Genomic DNA, 17748 nt, shown 5'->3' with positions numbered 1-17748 from the left:
ATGTGGGTTTTAAGGGAGAGGGTCAGGAGTCATTCCAATCCCAGGAGCGGAAAGACTTACCTTAGGGGGAAAAAAGGACGGGTATACACCCACACACACACACACATATCCATCCACACATATACAGACACAAGCAGACATATTTAAAGTAATATGTCTGCTTGTGTCTGTACATGTGTGTGTGTGTGTGTGTGTGTGTGTGTGTGTGTGTGTGTGTGTGCGAGTGTATACCCGTCCTTTTTTCCCCCTAAGGTAAGTCTTTCCACTCCCGGGATTGGAATGACTCCTTACCCTCTCCCTTAAAACCCACATCCTTTCGTCTTTCCCTCTCCTTCCTTCTTTCCCGATGAGGCAGCAGTTTGTTGCGAAAGCTTGAATTTTGTGTGTATGTTTGTGTTTGTTTGTGTGTCTGTCGACCTGCCAGCACTTTCATTTGGTAAGTCACATCATCTTTGTTTTTATATATATATATATATATATATATATATATTTTTAAATGTTTGGTGCTAGAATGTACAATTTATCAATTAAAATAAGGGAAGGGATGATACTCCTAATATTAAAACTTAGTAAATGTTTACACTTACACATGCATATATTATTCATTACCTTTAATGCTAAGAATGAAAGGACAGAAGAGAGAAACATAAGGTTTGAAGAAAAAAAAATGCATTCCAACTTGGTGTACCAGGGAAGGGCGGATGGTGTTGACACCCCCTTATCGTTTACAATGTGACACACACACACACACACACACACACACACACACACACAGCATTGAACAGCTGTGTGGTTATTGTCATTGGGTCATCGCTTTGTAATGTAACACATTTTGTAATCTGTGTTAAATCTGTTATTAATTGAAGAACGATTATTGACAAAAAAATTATTACTGAATGTATTAAACAGCTGACATGTGTTTCATCATAAATGTATTCTTAAATGTTAAACAGTTTTCAGGAAGAAAATATGCTGTATTGACAGATGTAGTGATGTTTAAGACAAACTCTAGTTTCCTATTCTGCTCCTTTCTTTATTTACTTTTGTATGACTGCACTGCTGTGAAGATAAAATGAGAACATTAACATAAACAATATTTAATAACAAAGAATCGATGCCCAAGATTCTGGAATCATTTGATTCTGATACTAGTCGATTCCTAGAGAGTCGACGATTCTTGGAATTGTGGAACTGGAACACGACACATCCATAATTATAATCATTATGGATAAACTTATTTTACTCTAATTTTTTTTCAGTAGTATAGTATAAGTAAAAATATTACCTGCAGGCTATCTTCTTAATATAAACTATACTTTACTTCAGAAATTACTTTTAAATTTGAATGTTGTTTTCTTATTTTATTATATACTACCCCAAGAACTGACATCACTAAAGATGCAAAAATTTATATTTACAGTCCAATCTATTTCCCATAATAACTCTCCCCTAACTCTGAAGCAGCTTTTTCAGCTTGGTTACCCCTCCACTACAGAAGCAGTGTTGCGAAACACCTTTTCCAATACAAAATATTTTTTATAACTGCTGCTTGTCAATTAATCTTTAAAATGCATAAATAGCTGGACATTTGGACTTTGGCCCTGGCATTTCCCCTGGGCATTTGCCCCAACTTATAAATGACCAGGCATTTTACACCACTAGCTACAGTATTGAGTGTGACCTGGTGAAAACAGCCTCTGCAACAACCCATACCAATGTTGGCCTGGTGCCTGCTTTCGTGCGGCATGATCAGCCCCAGTTGAACTGCTCTGTCAGGAGGGTAAATATGGAGTTGGATCAGTTACGTAGAGCGGCCACTCTGTCTGACATCGGATTGGTTCCTGTTGAGGGTATTGATAGGGGGAATTTCACAAGGCTTGGCCTACACCCCAATAGGAAAGGGAAGGGTAAACCTCTTTTTTAGACTAATATCAGTGTCCAATGAGAAGTTCAGACAGGCAGGTGCTAAAGAGGTCCACAACTCACAAGATTCTCACAACAGTAAAGTAAATAATAATGTTACCATATTTAATAAAAATACTGGTGGATTAAAGAAAAAGTAGATTCTCACAAAAGTAAAGTAAAAAATAATGTTACCATTTTTGGCCAAAATATTCCGGAATTGAAGAATAAAGTAGATGAGCTCCTGGCCTGTTGAGATGACATTGAATCTGATAATGTAATAGATATACTATGCCTGTCTGAGCATCAGATTGTGTCTGATATGGAAAAGGTAAATATCAGTGGTTATAAACTAGCTGCACACATGAGTAGAGAGAATAAGGTGAGAGGAGGAGTTGCCATGTATGTCAAAAGTTATCACTGTGTAAAAAGCTTAGATACAAAAAAGTTTTGTCTAGAGCAACATATAGAACCATGTGCCTGTCAACTTAAACTGAAGGAGGGCTCTTTTATAATTGTAACAGTATGTAGGTCCCCTTCAGGAAACTTTCATTTATTCCTGGAAAACTTGGATGCCTTGTTGTGCTATCTGTCAGATAGGGGAAAGCAAATTATTATTTGTGGGGACTTCATTGTTCATTCACTGAAGGAGTGTAATAGGAAGAATGACCTGGAAGTGTTGCTCGGTTCTTTCAATTTGACATTTGTCATTAATTTTCCTACTCGGGTAGTAAAGGACAGCAGCACATTGATAGATAATACTTTTATGGACCAAGATAAGTTTAAAATCATAAATTCTTGTCCTGTTGAGAATGGCATTTCTGATCATGGTGCTCAGCGAGTTACAGTATATGACATAGCTCCATTCAGTAATTCAAAACTACCCTCCAAAGTTGTGCGTTCAATTAATGACTCAACAATTAGAAATTTCAGGGAAATTCTTCAGCAGTTAGACTGGGATGAGGTGTTCAATGAATCCATTACTAATTTAAAATATAACTTATTTCATGATACACTTGTAAGAGAATTTGAAAACTGTTTCCCCAATAAAGTAGTTAAATCTAATTATAAGAAACCATTCAGGAAACCTTGGCTTACTAACGGAATAAAAATATCTTGTAACCACAAAAGGGAACTGTATCTAACAACAAGAAAGAGTAATGACCCAGAAACAGCCAAATATTATAAAAACTACTGTGCTACATTAAGAAAGGTTACTAAAAAGTCCAGAAGCATGTGCATCATGTCTGAGATTAATACCTCTGATAACAAAATCAAAATAATTTGGAATATTATTACAAGGGAGACAGGGCAACCAAGAGTACAGGATGATGGCATTACCATCAAAGTGAATGGAAACTTGACAAAGAACAAGCCGGAGATCGAAAACATTTTGAATAATCATTTTTTAAATGTTGTAGAGAAAATAGGATCTAAATGTTCATTAGAAGAAGCAAGGCTGTTAATGGAAGAGGCCTGACCCACACAATTGGATACAATTGAAATTCCACCCACCTCTCTTGCTGAAATTAGGAAGATAATACACTCTCTCAAGAATAAAAGCTCACATGGAATTGACCCACATGGAATTGATGGCACTTCCAGCAGGATAATAAAAGCTTGTTCCCAAGAGATTAGCCACATATGTAATAGCTCTCTGAAACAGGGTATTTTCCCAGAGTGGCAAACTTCAGTCTTGAAGTATGCCATTGTTAAACCACTGCATAAAAAAGGGGATAGGTCTGATGTCAACAACTACCGCCCAATCTCTCTTCTGACTGCCTTACCCAAAATTCTTGAAAAAGTAATGTATTTTACAGTAGCTTCACACCTTTGTAAAAATAAAGTTTTAACATAAGTCAGTTTGGTTTCCAGAAATGTTTTTCAGTAGAAAATTCTATATAGACTTTCACTAATGAAATATTAAATGCTTTGAGTAACCGGAAGTCACTCGTTGGAATTTTTTGTGATCTCTCAAAGGCTTTTGACTGTGTAAATCATGGAATACTCCTAGATAAGCTCAAGTACTGTGATATGAATGGGACAGCACTCAAATGGTTTAAATCATACCTAACTGGAAGAGTGCAGAAAGTTGAAATAAACAGCTCATATAATATGCTAAAAAACTGATGATTTCTCAAACTGGGGAACAATCAAGAAGGGTGTGCCACAAGGTTCGGTCTTGGGTCTTCTGCTGTTATTAATATGTATTAATGACTTGCCATTCTATGTTCACAAAGATGCAAAGCTGGTACTTTTCGCTGATGATACAAGTATAGCTATCACACCCAACAGACAAGAATTAACTGATGAAATTGTAAACGATGTTTTTCAGAAAATCATTAAGTGGTTCTCTGCAAATGGGCTCTCATTAAACTTTGACAAAACACAGTATATTCAGGTCCACACAGTAAATGGAATGACACCATTAATAAATATAGACTTCGATCAGAAATTGGTAGCTAAGGTAGACTATTCAAAATTTCTAGGTGTATGCATTGATGAGAGGTTGAACTGGAAAAAACACTCTGAAGATCTGCTGAAACGTTTGAGTTCAGCTACTTATACTATTAGGGTCTTTGCAAATTTTGGCGATATACATCTCAGTAAATTAGCTTACCACACCTATTTTCATTCTCTGCTTTCGTATGGCATCATATTCTGTGGTAACTCATCATTGAGTAAAAGAATGTTCATTGCTCAAAATCGTGTAATCAGAATAACTGCTGGAGCTCATCCAAGATCATCCTGCAGACACTTATTTAAAGGGCTAGGGATCTTCACTGTAGCCTCACAATGTACATATTCACTTATGAAATTTGTTATTAACAATCCGAATGAATTCAAAAGTAATAGCAGTGTACATGGCTACAACACTAGGAGAAAGGATGATCTTCACTACTCAAGGTTAAATCTAACTTTGGCTCAGAAGGGGATAAATTATGCTGCCACAAGTGTCTTTGGTCACTTACCTAATAGCATCAAAAGTCTGACAGATAGCCATATAGCATTTAAAAGGAAATTAAAAGAATTTCTGAATGGCAACACCTTCTACTCATTAGATGAATTTTTGGATATAGTATGTGGGTATTTCTCCCCCCATCCGCCCCCCCTCCCCCCCCTGCCACACACACACCCACACACACACACACACACACACAAAATTAAGTGTCATGTAATATTCTGTGTAATGTAATATCTTGTATAGACACCTTTTATTAACCTGACATCTTTCACATCATTACGAAGTGTCGTATTCATGATCTGTGGAACAATTACTAATCTAATCTAATCTAACGCCCACCATCAGTGCTGATGGAGCCCTGACCCTGACCACCCTGGCCCAGACTGGTATGCTGGGTGCAAATGTCGACAAAACCAGCACTGCTGGGGTACCTGCCCAGCAGCAAGAGGTTGAGCATTGTCTGCAGCTGGCCGCACTTGACGTCATTCTCTAAGTGCTTAAAAAAAAAAAAAAAAAGGTCGGAGCCTCCATAGCTGGGAAATCTTCTACGTGGTTGCGCATCTGCGTCTAAATGTTCGGACATGACATTCTGCATTGCCATATGACTGCCAGAGGAAGGCAGGTGCTATGGCATAGTGAATGCCATTGTGTGGACAAAAATCCTTGCAAGATTGTGTCTCAAACTGAGGACCATTGTCCAAAACCAGGGTGCAAGGCAAGCCTTCTATGGAGAATACCTCCTAAAGGGCCTTGACAGTTGTGTCTTATGTGACAGATGTACAATGAACAACATAAGGGAAATGAGAAAAAGCATCAATTTCGATTAACCAGAAGCTGTCTGCAAAAGGACCAGCGAAATCAATGTGGATTCTTTCCCAAGATTGTGTAGGGGCCGGCCATGGTGAAAAAGCAACGTGCGGTGCCACCTGCTGCCTCGAACACATGTGGCCAGTTGTGGCCAGGTGTTTCACCTTTTGCTCAGTGCCTGTCCAGAACACATGGCAGCACAGTAAGTTCTGTGCAAGAGATCCCCCAGTGACCCTGATGTAATAAGCAGAGGATCTCCCACTGCAGAACAGCTAGAACTGTGATACGGGGAGTAAACCTTCTTCAGTTGCAACTTCCGGGCAGAGAGGCCATGGTCGATGTATAAAATTTCCACCTAATGTTTCGTCTCCATATGTGGGATACATCTTCTGAGGTCCTCCGGCTAGTGCCACTGAGGCTCCAGGTACTTTCAGATTTATTTAGTGCATAGAGGGCACCACCATTCATTACGTGATGCTGATGGTATGCCTATCTTTGGAAGGCGTCATCATTCTCGATTAAGAGTAATTGATTGTCATTCTGCTGGCACAACGTCGACATCCATATTTTGTCTAACTTTAAAATTTCCTCTTTTCTATTAAAATTGTTATGGTGTTTGTGAATCTCTATTGCTTCTCTATACATGCGCGCATGATAATGGGATGTTCATGCTAGAACGCTTGTCTCGTTAAATTTAATTTCATGATTCCCATCTCGAAAAACATGCTCAGCTATGGCCGATTTTTCGATGTGTCCTATGCAACAGTTTCTTTTATGTTCAGCTAAGCAGGTGTTTACACTTCTTTTCGTTGTTCCAATATATACTTCTCCACAACTGCATGGAATTTTGTATACCTGAGGTGTTGCTAGGGGGTATCGGGCATCTTTTTAAGTATTCCTTAATCTTCTTGGTGGGTCTGATGATTTTTTTCGATCCCATACTTGGTCGAAACTTTCCCGATATGGTCCGTGACTTTAGTAATGAATGGTAGGAAAACTTTTCCACTAGGTGACCGTTGTTGCTCTGGATTTCTGGCTTTTCTTCTTCTTTGATGGAGGGCTTGATCAATTTCCTTGCTGGTATTCTGTTTTTCATGAGGGCTGACCGTAAGTGATTTAGTTCATCTTGTAAGTAAGCCGGCTCACAGATTTTGTTGGCTCTGTCCACCATGGTTTTCATGACACCTCTTTTTTGCCTAGGATGATGGTTTGATTCTTTGTGGAGGTATCGGTCCATGTGAGTGTTCTTTCTATATGCCTTGTGACCCAGCGTCCCATCCATCCATTTAATTACCGACACATCCAAGAAATTGAGTTGACTGTTGCTCTCTTTCTCCATCGTAAACTGTATCTTCGGGTTAATACTGTTCAGGTGCACCAAGAAGACATCCAGCTCTTCTTCACCATGAGTCCACACTACAAATGTGTCATCAACATAGCAGTACCATTTAGCTGGCTTTTTACTGGCAGTCTGCAGCGCTCACTGTTCGAAGATCTCCATAAATAAATTGGCAACAGCTGGGCAGAGAGGGCTTCCCATCGCCACCCCGTCAATGTGTTCGTAAAGCTCGTTGTTATACGGGAAATAAGTTGTCGTCAGGCAGTGTTGAAATAAAGCCACTATGTCAGTCAGAAAAATATCTACTATATATGAAATAGCTTTGTTTACAGGAACCATGGTCAATAATGTCACTACATCGAAGCTCACAAGAATATCACTTGGGCTGATGTTAATCTCCCTCAGTTTTTCAATAAAATGCGCCGAGTTTTTAATGTAACTGTCCGTTCTGCCAATGTATGGTTGCAGGCGAGATATCTGGCCACCTCTTGTGTTGGCGATCCTGTGGCACTCAATCGGTCTCAACGGGACCTGTGGTTTATGTACCTTTGGGAGTCCATATAGTCTGGGTGGATAAGCTTCCAGTTTGCTGAGTTGTTTTTTATCATCCAAAGGAAGAGAAGATGTTTTACCAGTTGACGAATGGTGGTGCCCTCTATGCACTCTATAAATGCGAGACTACCTGGAGCCTCAATGGCAGTAGCCAGACAACCTCAGAAGATGTCTCCCACAGATGGAGACGAAACAATAGGTGTAAATTTTATACATTGACCACGGCCTCTCAGCCCGGAAGTTTCAACTGAAGACAACACCGGCCGTGAAAGCCTTCATTGTATGAGTAAACCTTCTGTTGACAGCAGAATAACGCCATCCTAAACAGAGAAATTATGGTGCAATGCATGAAAATTCTTAAGGGATCCAGTGACTATCCTGGTGCTCAGTCAGGCCACCTATGTTGGACTGTGCCTATGACCAGCAGGAGTACCACATCCTCCATCACAGCAAAAGCAATATGGGAACTGGGGATGGGGAAGCCATGCATTTTGTGCCCCCTCTCTGTATGCAGTTGGAAACAAAGCTGTTTCTCCTCATCAAGTGAGGGGTCAGGACCCGTGGAGAGACCCGGGACACAGCATCTGCGTTCATGTCACAATGTGGGATGAAAAAAAATTTCATGATTTTACTGGGACAAGAACAGAGTGCAACACTGATGATGATGATGATGAACAGATTTGCCCAATAAGGATGCTGATGAGCTACACAGAGAAACCAAGGGCTTATGATCAGTAATTAAATGAAATTTTGCACCATACGGGAACATATGAATTTTTTTAAGGCATCATCGTATAACACATGGGAATAATGTTTCTGAGGCACTTTGAGTGTTTCTGATGCAAAGGCAATAGGCTATGTGGAGCTATCTGAATGGCAACAGGCCAGGACTGCCCCCACCCTGTACTGGGACATGTCTGTAGCCAGGACCAGATGCTCGCTGGGTTGAAATGATGCAAGACACAGCACAGAGTGAAGACTATCCTCATGCTGCAGACCAAACAAAAGGAGTGCTTCCCAAAAGCAACAGATGCAAGAGTGATTGTAGCATCTCTCGGAATAAACTTGTGATATTATGCCACTTTGCCAAGGAATGCCTGAAGTACTTCTAAATTACACACATGGGGCAAAGCGTTAATGGTGGTGACATGTTTCCATGGAGCACATGCCCTGTCAGGAAGTTTCATGACCCAAATAAACAATGGTTAGCTGGAAAAAGTGAGATGTAGTGAGATTACATTTGAGGATCATGACCCGTATAACAGTAAACAAAGAACTCGGAGGGACAACTGTTGTAATGTATTCTAAAAAATGTTGAAACATGCCAGATGCACTAGCTATCCAAAATGTTAACCATTGATACTGATAGAGGCGAAAGGGTATGTTAACCAAGAACAACTGTTTTGATGACATGTCGAACAGAATCTGAAGATTGGCGTCGACTGAATTGATTTTCGGAAAGAATTGAGCCCCAGCCAACTTTGTGAGCAGCTCCTCCAGGTGAGGCAGAGGACTACCTGTGCGTTATCAGTGACTGTGAAGTCACAGTTGAGCTGAAGCTGTTACACAACTCCCTTACAATCACTAAGGGCATAGCCCATTCTCTTGAACAAATCGGTTTAATAACTTCCAGTAATGTTAAACGTTCCAGCTCCATCTTAACCTTGTTGTGTAAAGCTACTAGCACTGGCTGCACCAGTAAAAAGTGATGGTGGGAGGATGGTTTTAGGGCGATGTGTGCTGTGAAATTGTTTACACAACCTAACCCTGAGGCTAATAGATGGAAAACTCAGCACACCAGGAATGCAATTTGTGATAAGGCACTCAGTCCAAAATCAAATTCACCACTTCTGCAAAAGAAGAAATCAAAGTAGCAAACAAAATTTCAGTCTTGCTTCATTAACCACTAAGTTTATAATGAAACAGACAATTGGCTTGTAAACTATGTTGGTGAAAAATTGGCTGAGAATAGGAGTCTGCTGTTATAGTTTACCAAATGCCACTCAAAGCATGCCACTGTTGAGGACTGTAGCCTGGCATACATCTGCAAGTTGCGTAGGGACATGGTGTCACCCATGTCGACTTGTAGGATTAAAGGCTTATCCATCACCAAAACTTCTACGAGAAGTTTGTTCTGGCCAGCAGACAAAAACATGAGGATGAAATAGTATGAATATCAATGTTCATTGATTCCTGCAATGACTCCTGGAGGCATAGAGATCAGCATACCACTGCTGTGCGGATCCTAATTTTCTTTGTAGCAGGTCCACTGTTTGGGGCAGGCCGTGTGCTCGACCTGTATGAAATGAGAGTGGGCATGAAGGAAGGGGCATTTACGGTTCCTGCTACTGACGATGTGTTCGTCCGTGTCTTTGTGGTTGGCTTGTTTGTACTGTAGATACCTCCTCTTCCCCGAGCATGCTAGGCTACATGTGTCAGGGCTGCATGCCATCTGCAGTGGCAACGTTACTCCAAGCCTCCAATTTGTGGCCCCTGGCGTGAGAGACCTTGAAAGACTGTGCTGTATTCAAAACCTCTTGTAATGCAGGGTCCTCAAACTGAAGGGCGCATTGACACACCTCCTTTATCTGGGGTTGGATGAATGATTGCATCTCTGACCACTGAGTCCACAGAAGACTCCTGACAATGAAGTCGCAATGAACTGACACTTATGACTGAGACCATGAAGCTCAGCTGCCCAAGTTCAATGAGATTGCTGCAGCTGTTTGTGAAATTGGTAGAATTTGCCACATGCGGCAACCACATGGTATACTTGTGGTGACAGGAGGACAGCAAACTTACGTATTGTCAAAATAAAATGACAGTGGTTTTTGCAGTAAATGATACAAATGTGAAATTCTTGCAAAGCTGCTTCTTGTAAGTGTCCCACTTGTCCATGGAGTCGTCATAGGGAAGGAATGGTGGCAGGTGAACAACCAGTGGCTGGGGCTGGGTCAACGTAGTCAACAATCATTCAACGTGGTTGTACATGCCTATTGTTTTTGCAGAAGTGAGCAGAGTAAAGCCTCCATGGAAGAGCCAAACAGCAGGAAAATAGCAAAATCCAAAACACGCAAAATTCTGCCCGTGACATCACCACTTATGTTCTAACAAGGAACACCATAAAAGAGACACAGTTTATTGGATCACAATGTGATATCAACAAGGACACAGTGAAAGTAGTTTACACATCTTGAACACATTTAGCAACTGAGGGCCTGGAGGTGTGCGCATGCCCCTCTCTTTATGTAAGTTGTACATTAGTGGCAGTAGAAACTTTCTGTAGTCTGTTGCAAATGTCAGTTTCCTAAACTTTCTCAGTAGTGTTTTTCAGGAAGAATGTCTTCTTCCCAGCAGGGATTACTATTTGAGTACACAGAACATTTGTGTAATACTTGATGGTGATAAAAACTACTGTTAACAAAATCTTATCAGTACTCTTCTGAATTGCTTCGATGTCTTCCTTTAAGGCCAAGTTCCCATTTAAATGAGTAAAAAATAGGCTAAGTTAAGAATTTTTTGAGAGAATGAAAATACATACAAAGGATATGTCTGGGAATCATGATTGATCATACTTTGAACTTCATTTTAGATTTTCAACACAAAGAAAACAACAAAATGGCACCCATAATTATGGTTTGATCAACCGCCTGTTAGTTTGAAGTATGCAGAATGCAGGCTGTGTAGCCCCTCGGGAATTATCTGAAATAAAAAATGGATAACATCAGTCAAGACTTTGAGCTCAATTTTTGAGGATTTGTTTCACTCTCTATGGCTCTACAAAAAGAGTATAAAAATAGTATCAAATAATATATTAATAAATTTCAAATATTATAGGTATAAGCTCCCAAGAAAAGTGTTAACTTTTCGGGGGTCAAATGTAGAAGTTAATAGGTTGAACCATTTTTATTTTATGCTGCACACAATTTTAAAAAATCATTTTGCAAGAAAAACCTGTTTAAATTTTAGGGAAACTTTTATTGTATTATTAGTTCGATCTGCATAAAAACGACATGATTATATGTATTTTTTGATATCGGTGAACAGAAATCTGAAGTTAGATTTTCAAAATTCAAAATGGCTAATCCAATATGGCAGATTAAAAATTATGTTTTGACCACTTTTGAACAAAAATTGAGAAAAAAAGTTATTCCATTACTTATGTTTAGCCTGCAGTTCCAGGGACTATATATCAGCCCTTCCTCTAACTTGAATTGTTCCTGGAGAGCAATTCCCTCATCGTTATTGACGAGCAAAGCCCATCTTGCTGAGCTTGATATGCTGCTTTCGGCAGCCTGCACACATTGTTCATCAACTTTTTTGGCAAATATGTTTGGATGCATACTGCAGTGTAAAACAATTTATGAATGTGCGTCATGGCATGACAAGTTTTCTACCTGAGCCGGGTATTTCCAGCTGGGAGCGTTCCAGGGCGGCTGTGATGCTGCTTCAAAACTTTTGCAACACTTGGTTTTAAAAACCTTTTCATACCAACATTTCAAGAAATGCAATAAAATAAAAATTGAACTTTGGCCATTTTGAATGAGAACTTGGCCGTAATCCTAGTTGAATGGGATGCAGAATTGCTCCGAAACATTCTTCTTTCGTATATGACCTACAATTTCCTAGAATTTTCCCAATGAACAGAAGTTGACCATTCGCCTTCCCAACTTGGCTGTGCAGTGTTATGCCCAGATATTTGATTGATGTGACTGTCAAGCACCGCACCACTAATACTGTATTCACAGAACTGTTTCTCCTATTCATCTGCATGAACTTACTTATAGCACAATGCCACTCATCAGACCAAATGTATATTCTATGTGAGTCATCCTGTACCATCCTGCAGTTGATCAATGGCTACAGAATAGTCCCAAATTGGTATATACATAAATGATCTGACAGATCACCCTATCCTTTATATACTTTATGTATGTAGAGAAGAAGAGTTGTGCTATCACACCTCTCTGGGACACTCATGATATCCTTGTCTCTGGTGAAGACTTGCCTTCAAGGACAAGGTGTTCTCTTACTTAAGAAGACTATGAGCCACTCACATATCTGGGAACCTATTTTGTATGCTCCATTCTTCATTAACAGTCTGCAGTGGGCTCTTTGTCAAATGCTTTCTGGAAATATAGAAATAGGGAATCTGCCTATTGTCCTTTAACCATATTTTGCACTATATTGTGTGAGATAAGAGCAGGCTGAGTTTCGCATGAGTGATGCTTTCAAAAACTTTACTGATCTATGGACAGAAGTTTTTCTGCCTCAAAGAAATTTATTATATTCGAACTTAAAATATATTCAATAATTCTGCAGCAGATTGATGTTAAGGATATTGGTCTGTAATTTTGTCTGTCGATTCTTTTACCCTTCTTGTATACAGGAGTCACCATCACTTTCATTTTCTAAGTGCCAGCTATATCTGTTTCTGCATCCTTCATGTGGGAGTTCGTGTGACTGTCAAATGATGGTATGTCTATATGATACTCTGCATTAATGATTTTTTTTTAACAGGAAATTTAAAACATCAGTTTTCCTTTTGCTGCCTTCTATACCTACATCATCCTCGTCAATAAGTGACTGAATGCAAGCCTTCAAGCTCTGACTGTGCCAGTGTTCCTCACTATAAACCCCGCTGCAGGACCTAACAGAAGTGGAATAGTAATAGACTGTAGGCAACTAGTCGTGGAGTATACACTCTCTTTATATTTATAACTCACACCCCTGGCAGCTCTGATGGGGACATAACCCATATCTTGAATTAATTTCTATTTGTTTTTCTTTCCTCTTCCTGGCTCTTAGTTAGATCTGTTCCATTTTATGTTTAGATTAGATCTTTTAGGTCAAGCAGAAATAGCCTTCACAAACCACTAGTGGAACTGTTTGCATCATTTCATTCTACTTGCATAACAAATGTATATATGAGCTGTGATTGAATGCCATAATTGTGTATAATTTTATTGTTGTAACTTTGATACTGATTGTGTCATTAATGTAATGTGTGAACTGCCATTGTATCTAGATGGTAGACCGTAGTTCTTGCAACAAATAAATAAATAATTAAATAAAGAAAGAACTTATAATCAAACATGACATTTGTAAGTTAAAAAATAGTGATAAGTTTTCACTCAATACAAAGTTTCGAAAACATGATTGACAAAAATTGAAATGTAAACTCAATTAGAATTTTTAACTTCAAGAGAGATTATGCTTTATGATTTGTTTAGTGCAAAAGTAGAACCAAAATGTATTATAGGTAACTAGTTACAGATTTGATTTGGGTGTTTAACAATCAAAACTAAACAGTTATCTTTCACAGTGTTACTAAAAATAGTTGTTTTTGTCACAAAGGTATGTGTCTAATGTCCATAGAAATTAGCAAGCAATTTTTAAATGAGTGATAATCAATAAGCATATACTGTGAAGGACTAAATTACTATTAGCAATTAAAAAAAAATGCACAAATACTTGCTGTTGTTGCACCTAAGTCTCTTGGAAGTGGCAATATGCTGCTTGTATATGTATCTGAGGTGTAAACTGAGATATAAAATGTTTGTTGTACCGTTTTGCAACAAGGTTTATAAATTTTAATTGGCAATTTTCTATGCCATTTAAAAGATTTTTTTTCAAACACAAGCTGCAGAAGTTGCAGTTGTGCTTGAACATTTCCAAAAGTGATAAACAGTGATTGTTAGCAATAATTTATACATGTGTTCTACCTGACAGTAAGCAAAATAAAATGATATTTAATGTTAATCAGACTGTATCAAGTAAGTGCATAGAATCTCACCGCTATTACCGCCCCCTTCCACCCCTATAATTAATCTTATTTCTTAAAAGAATTTAGTGGTACTTGAATCTTTTCTCATTAGAGGACTTAAGTGATATTATTTGCATCTATCTTGCAGATTTTTGAATGGTGGTACTTTCGCAAATATGGAACATCATTTATAGAACAGGTATCACTAAATCACATCAGCCCATGGATTGGAGGTAATGACAGTTGTGGAGATATCGCAAACATACCAAATAATGAAAATACCATTGTCAATAATCAGCAGACTGTTCCAGGTAAGATACTGTCACCAGGAATACGTAATGGATAGACCTATGCATATACTGTATTTTGTATACTCCCACATCTAAACTGAGAGCATCTTCATCCTCAGATAATTCCGTTATGTTATTGTAAAGGAGCGCACTGCATTTTTAATTACTATATAAGACTGTTTGGATTTAATTTTCAGTGTGATATGCTTGCACATACACACATATCATGGATTTTAAGGTGATGCTTTAATGCAGAATGGAAGGAGTTCTTTGCCAGATCTTTTTATATTCCGTTTTGTGTCACCCTTATGACAGTTGTTGAATGTGGAACACTCATTTATTGAAGAGGTTTACTGCATCTTTTATCATTCATTTTAAGCTTTTTTCCCAATTCAAGTTAATGAAAAATTTTAAAATTCATTTACAGATTGCAAAGTATGGAGAAATCCAATGAACCTTTTTCGTGGTGCAGAGTATCAGAGGTATTTTTGGGCCACTAACAAGGAACCTCTGACTTATTATGATATGAATTTGTCCGCCCAAGATCATCAGACGTTTTTCACTTGTGAAGGTGATTGTGGGAAGCCTGAGTATGAAAGTAAGTCCATAACTAAGCTCATAGATTATGTAACACTACATTATTATTGTTGTAATGGATAATTTAAAATGACAGCATTCGAAAAGGTGAGAGAGAGAATCTGAAAAGGGAGGACATCATAGTCTAGCTTTCAGAATCATGTTCGATACCATGTAGTAGTGGAGATGTTCTTCTCTCTCCTTTTCTCAAGATAGGTTTGTCCAAATGACCATGTTGTCTGCCTGACTTCATCATTGTAATATATTTCTCTATCTTGCAAGTTGTTCAAAAGATAATTGAATACACCTTCATGGACGATCACATTCATAGACTGCTTTACAGTCATTTTTTAGTGACCCAGGGGAAATATGTCTCCAATCATGTGACCTTTCAATACAGTTATTCGTCACAGAGCTACATTAAGTGACACAATTACAAGAAAGAATACCTACAGTTTTTTTTCCATTATTTTTCTCTCTGTACCAGAAAATAGGACTTGTAATGTTAATTAGAACTGAAATTGTATCAATTGTATCTTATAAAAGATACCGTCTTTTATGAAAAATGTGTGCGACCTTTTGTATTTTAACTTTGTTAAGAGTCCTTGTAAAATATCAGTCTCTCTCTCTCTCTCTCTCTCTCTCTCTCTGTGTGTGTGTGTGTGTGTGTGTGTGTGTGTGTGTGTGTGTGTGTGTGTGTGCGTGCGCGGGGAGGGGGGGGGGGGGGGAGATACGAGCGTGTGTGCATGAGGGGTCTTTAACTGTTGCTGTTTCTTTCATCTGCCAATCTTAACAAGATATTTATGTTATTAAATATGAGATTACAGAAAAATATTTATATTAATTTTTATGTTATTGAAAATGATTTCAGGTTTAATGTTTAGCACACAATCTATATTATGGAATCTTTCATAATCTGCTGTGCTTCATCTTGGGCTGCTGTTGATTTTGTGAATGTAATTTCCGCTTGTTTAAAAATGTCAATTTTGTGGCATACTTATTGCTTTGTGACAGTAATGCAAACAGCGTGGCGGGAACGTAATCCAATTGCTAGAATCAAAGCTGCCCATGAAGCTCTTGAGAAAAACAATGAGTGCACACCTGCATTTATACTTCTGGCAGAAGAAGATGCTACAACAATCAGTGAGGCAGAAAGAACATTTAAACAAGCATTAAAAATAGCTGAAGCAAATTACAAGAAGTCACAGCAGTTGCAAAACCAGAGCTCTGTTGCAGAAGCAGTACATCGTAAGTGAACTTTTTATCTTGAGGTGAAACTGAAAGTATGTTATTTCAATGCTGTGCTTTAATCCTTGAAAGTTAATACTCTGATGATCAGTAGAATTAACATATCTCCTTGGTCAAGTGTGCCATCCCTCTTCCCCAACCCATGCCCCCTCTTTCCCCCTCAGTGACGATGGGGTTTTGTGTAGCATAAACTCCATAAAATATAAGAAGCAATACACTTTATATGGTTGAGATCAAGTTGGTAACAATAAGATCATGTAGTATATGACTAGCTAGCAACATAGTAAAAAAAAAAAAAAAAAAAAAAAAAAAGGGTAAGGTCATTATAAATGTACAAGATCAGTCCATAGTGAATACCAAACTAGCGAAACTGTACAACAAGCTGTTGAGCATTGTGTCCAATGATATGATCTGAAAGCTCTGAGATAACAGTTAAGTGGCTGTATATGAATCCACATGTGTTTTAAGCAGAGAACTCTGCTAGACTCCATATTGATTCTGTAACATTGTGGTAAATCTAAATCAGTATAAGAATAGTGTGGCAATGCATTGTCTTACTGGCTCTTCAAGGGGCCACTGTAAGCCGACAAACTGATACCATGATCGTGCTTAACAGCTTAATATCAGTGTTTGACAGTGACAGTCACTTTTGGAACCTATAGTGAGAGTATGGTATAGCTCTTCACATATTACACATGGCATGTTGTTACACTGCAGCCTATCTGCTGTTAAAATTCCAGCTAACTGAACTCCAGCAAAGTATACATAAATAAAATGAAGGTGAGTCATCAACAACATGATATGAATAAATAGGAAACTGAGTGGAAAAAATGGAGAAGTTGGACTGAAATACTGATGTTAGATTATTGCTCTTCTTTTACACTGCTTGCTTTTGTCATGTCAGTCATGTGTAGCGCATTAGATGGACTTGTTATTACATACTGACAGTATTATTTTTCTGCTAGGGCTATGAGTGATTAACATTTCCTGCTATGTCACTGTCCTCTATTTACATTTGCTACAGTTGCCTTTTTCGTACCCTCTCAAGAAAGCTAGATTTTAATGAAACTGTAGAAAGTAAGTCTCTGTTGCTGTTTATCTTGCCTTGATTCCTCATTTGAAAGACTATTTCCATCTGTCAGATGAGTTATGTTTATGATATTTCTTCAAGTGATTATTAATCTAGCAAATGCTTATTCTATCTTACATTAATATGGATGATAGTCCCTTAACTTTTCCCTGTAGTGACATACTAATAACATATGGTGGTGTTAAAGATATAGGATCTTTTGATTAATCATGC

General features: G+C 38.4%; 1 protein-coding gene across 5 annotated transcripts in view; it reads left to right on the top strand.

The window, feature by feature from the left end:
• LOC124554746 (protein ST7 homolog) overlaps positions 1-17748 on the top strand; it is a 176783-nt gene that overhangs the window by 74940 nt on the left and 84095 nt on the right. For all 5 annotated transcript variants that reach the window (XR_006968428.1, XR_006968429.1, XM_047128392.1 and 2 more), the window contains exons 3-5: positions 14480-14642; positions 15049-15219; positions 16212-16445. Coding sequence is in view for 3 of the 5 variants with exons in the window: in XM_047128392.1 (XP_046984348.1) it covers positions 14480-14642; positions 15049-15219; positions 16212-16445 (568 nt within the window). In the remaining 2 variants the exon portion in view is untranslated. The remainder of the gene's footprint in view (positions 1-14479; positions 14643-15048; positions 15220-16211; positions 16446-17748) is intronic.

This window comes from Schistocerca americana, chromosome X (genome assembly GCF_021461395.2).
Source record: "Schistocerca americana isolate TAMUIC-IGC-003095 chromosome X, iqSchAmer2.1, whole genome shotgun sequence".
NCBI classification, from domain to species: domain Eukaryota; kingdom Metazoa; phylum Arthropoda; class Insecta; order Orthoptera; family Acrididae; genus Schistocerca; species Schistocerca americana.
Note: the sequence above shows the minus strand (reverse complement) of the source record. Positions and strands in the feature narration are given on the sequence as shown.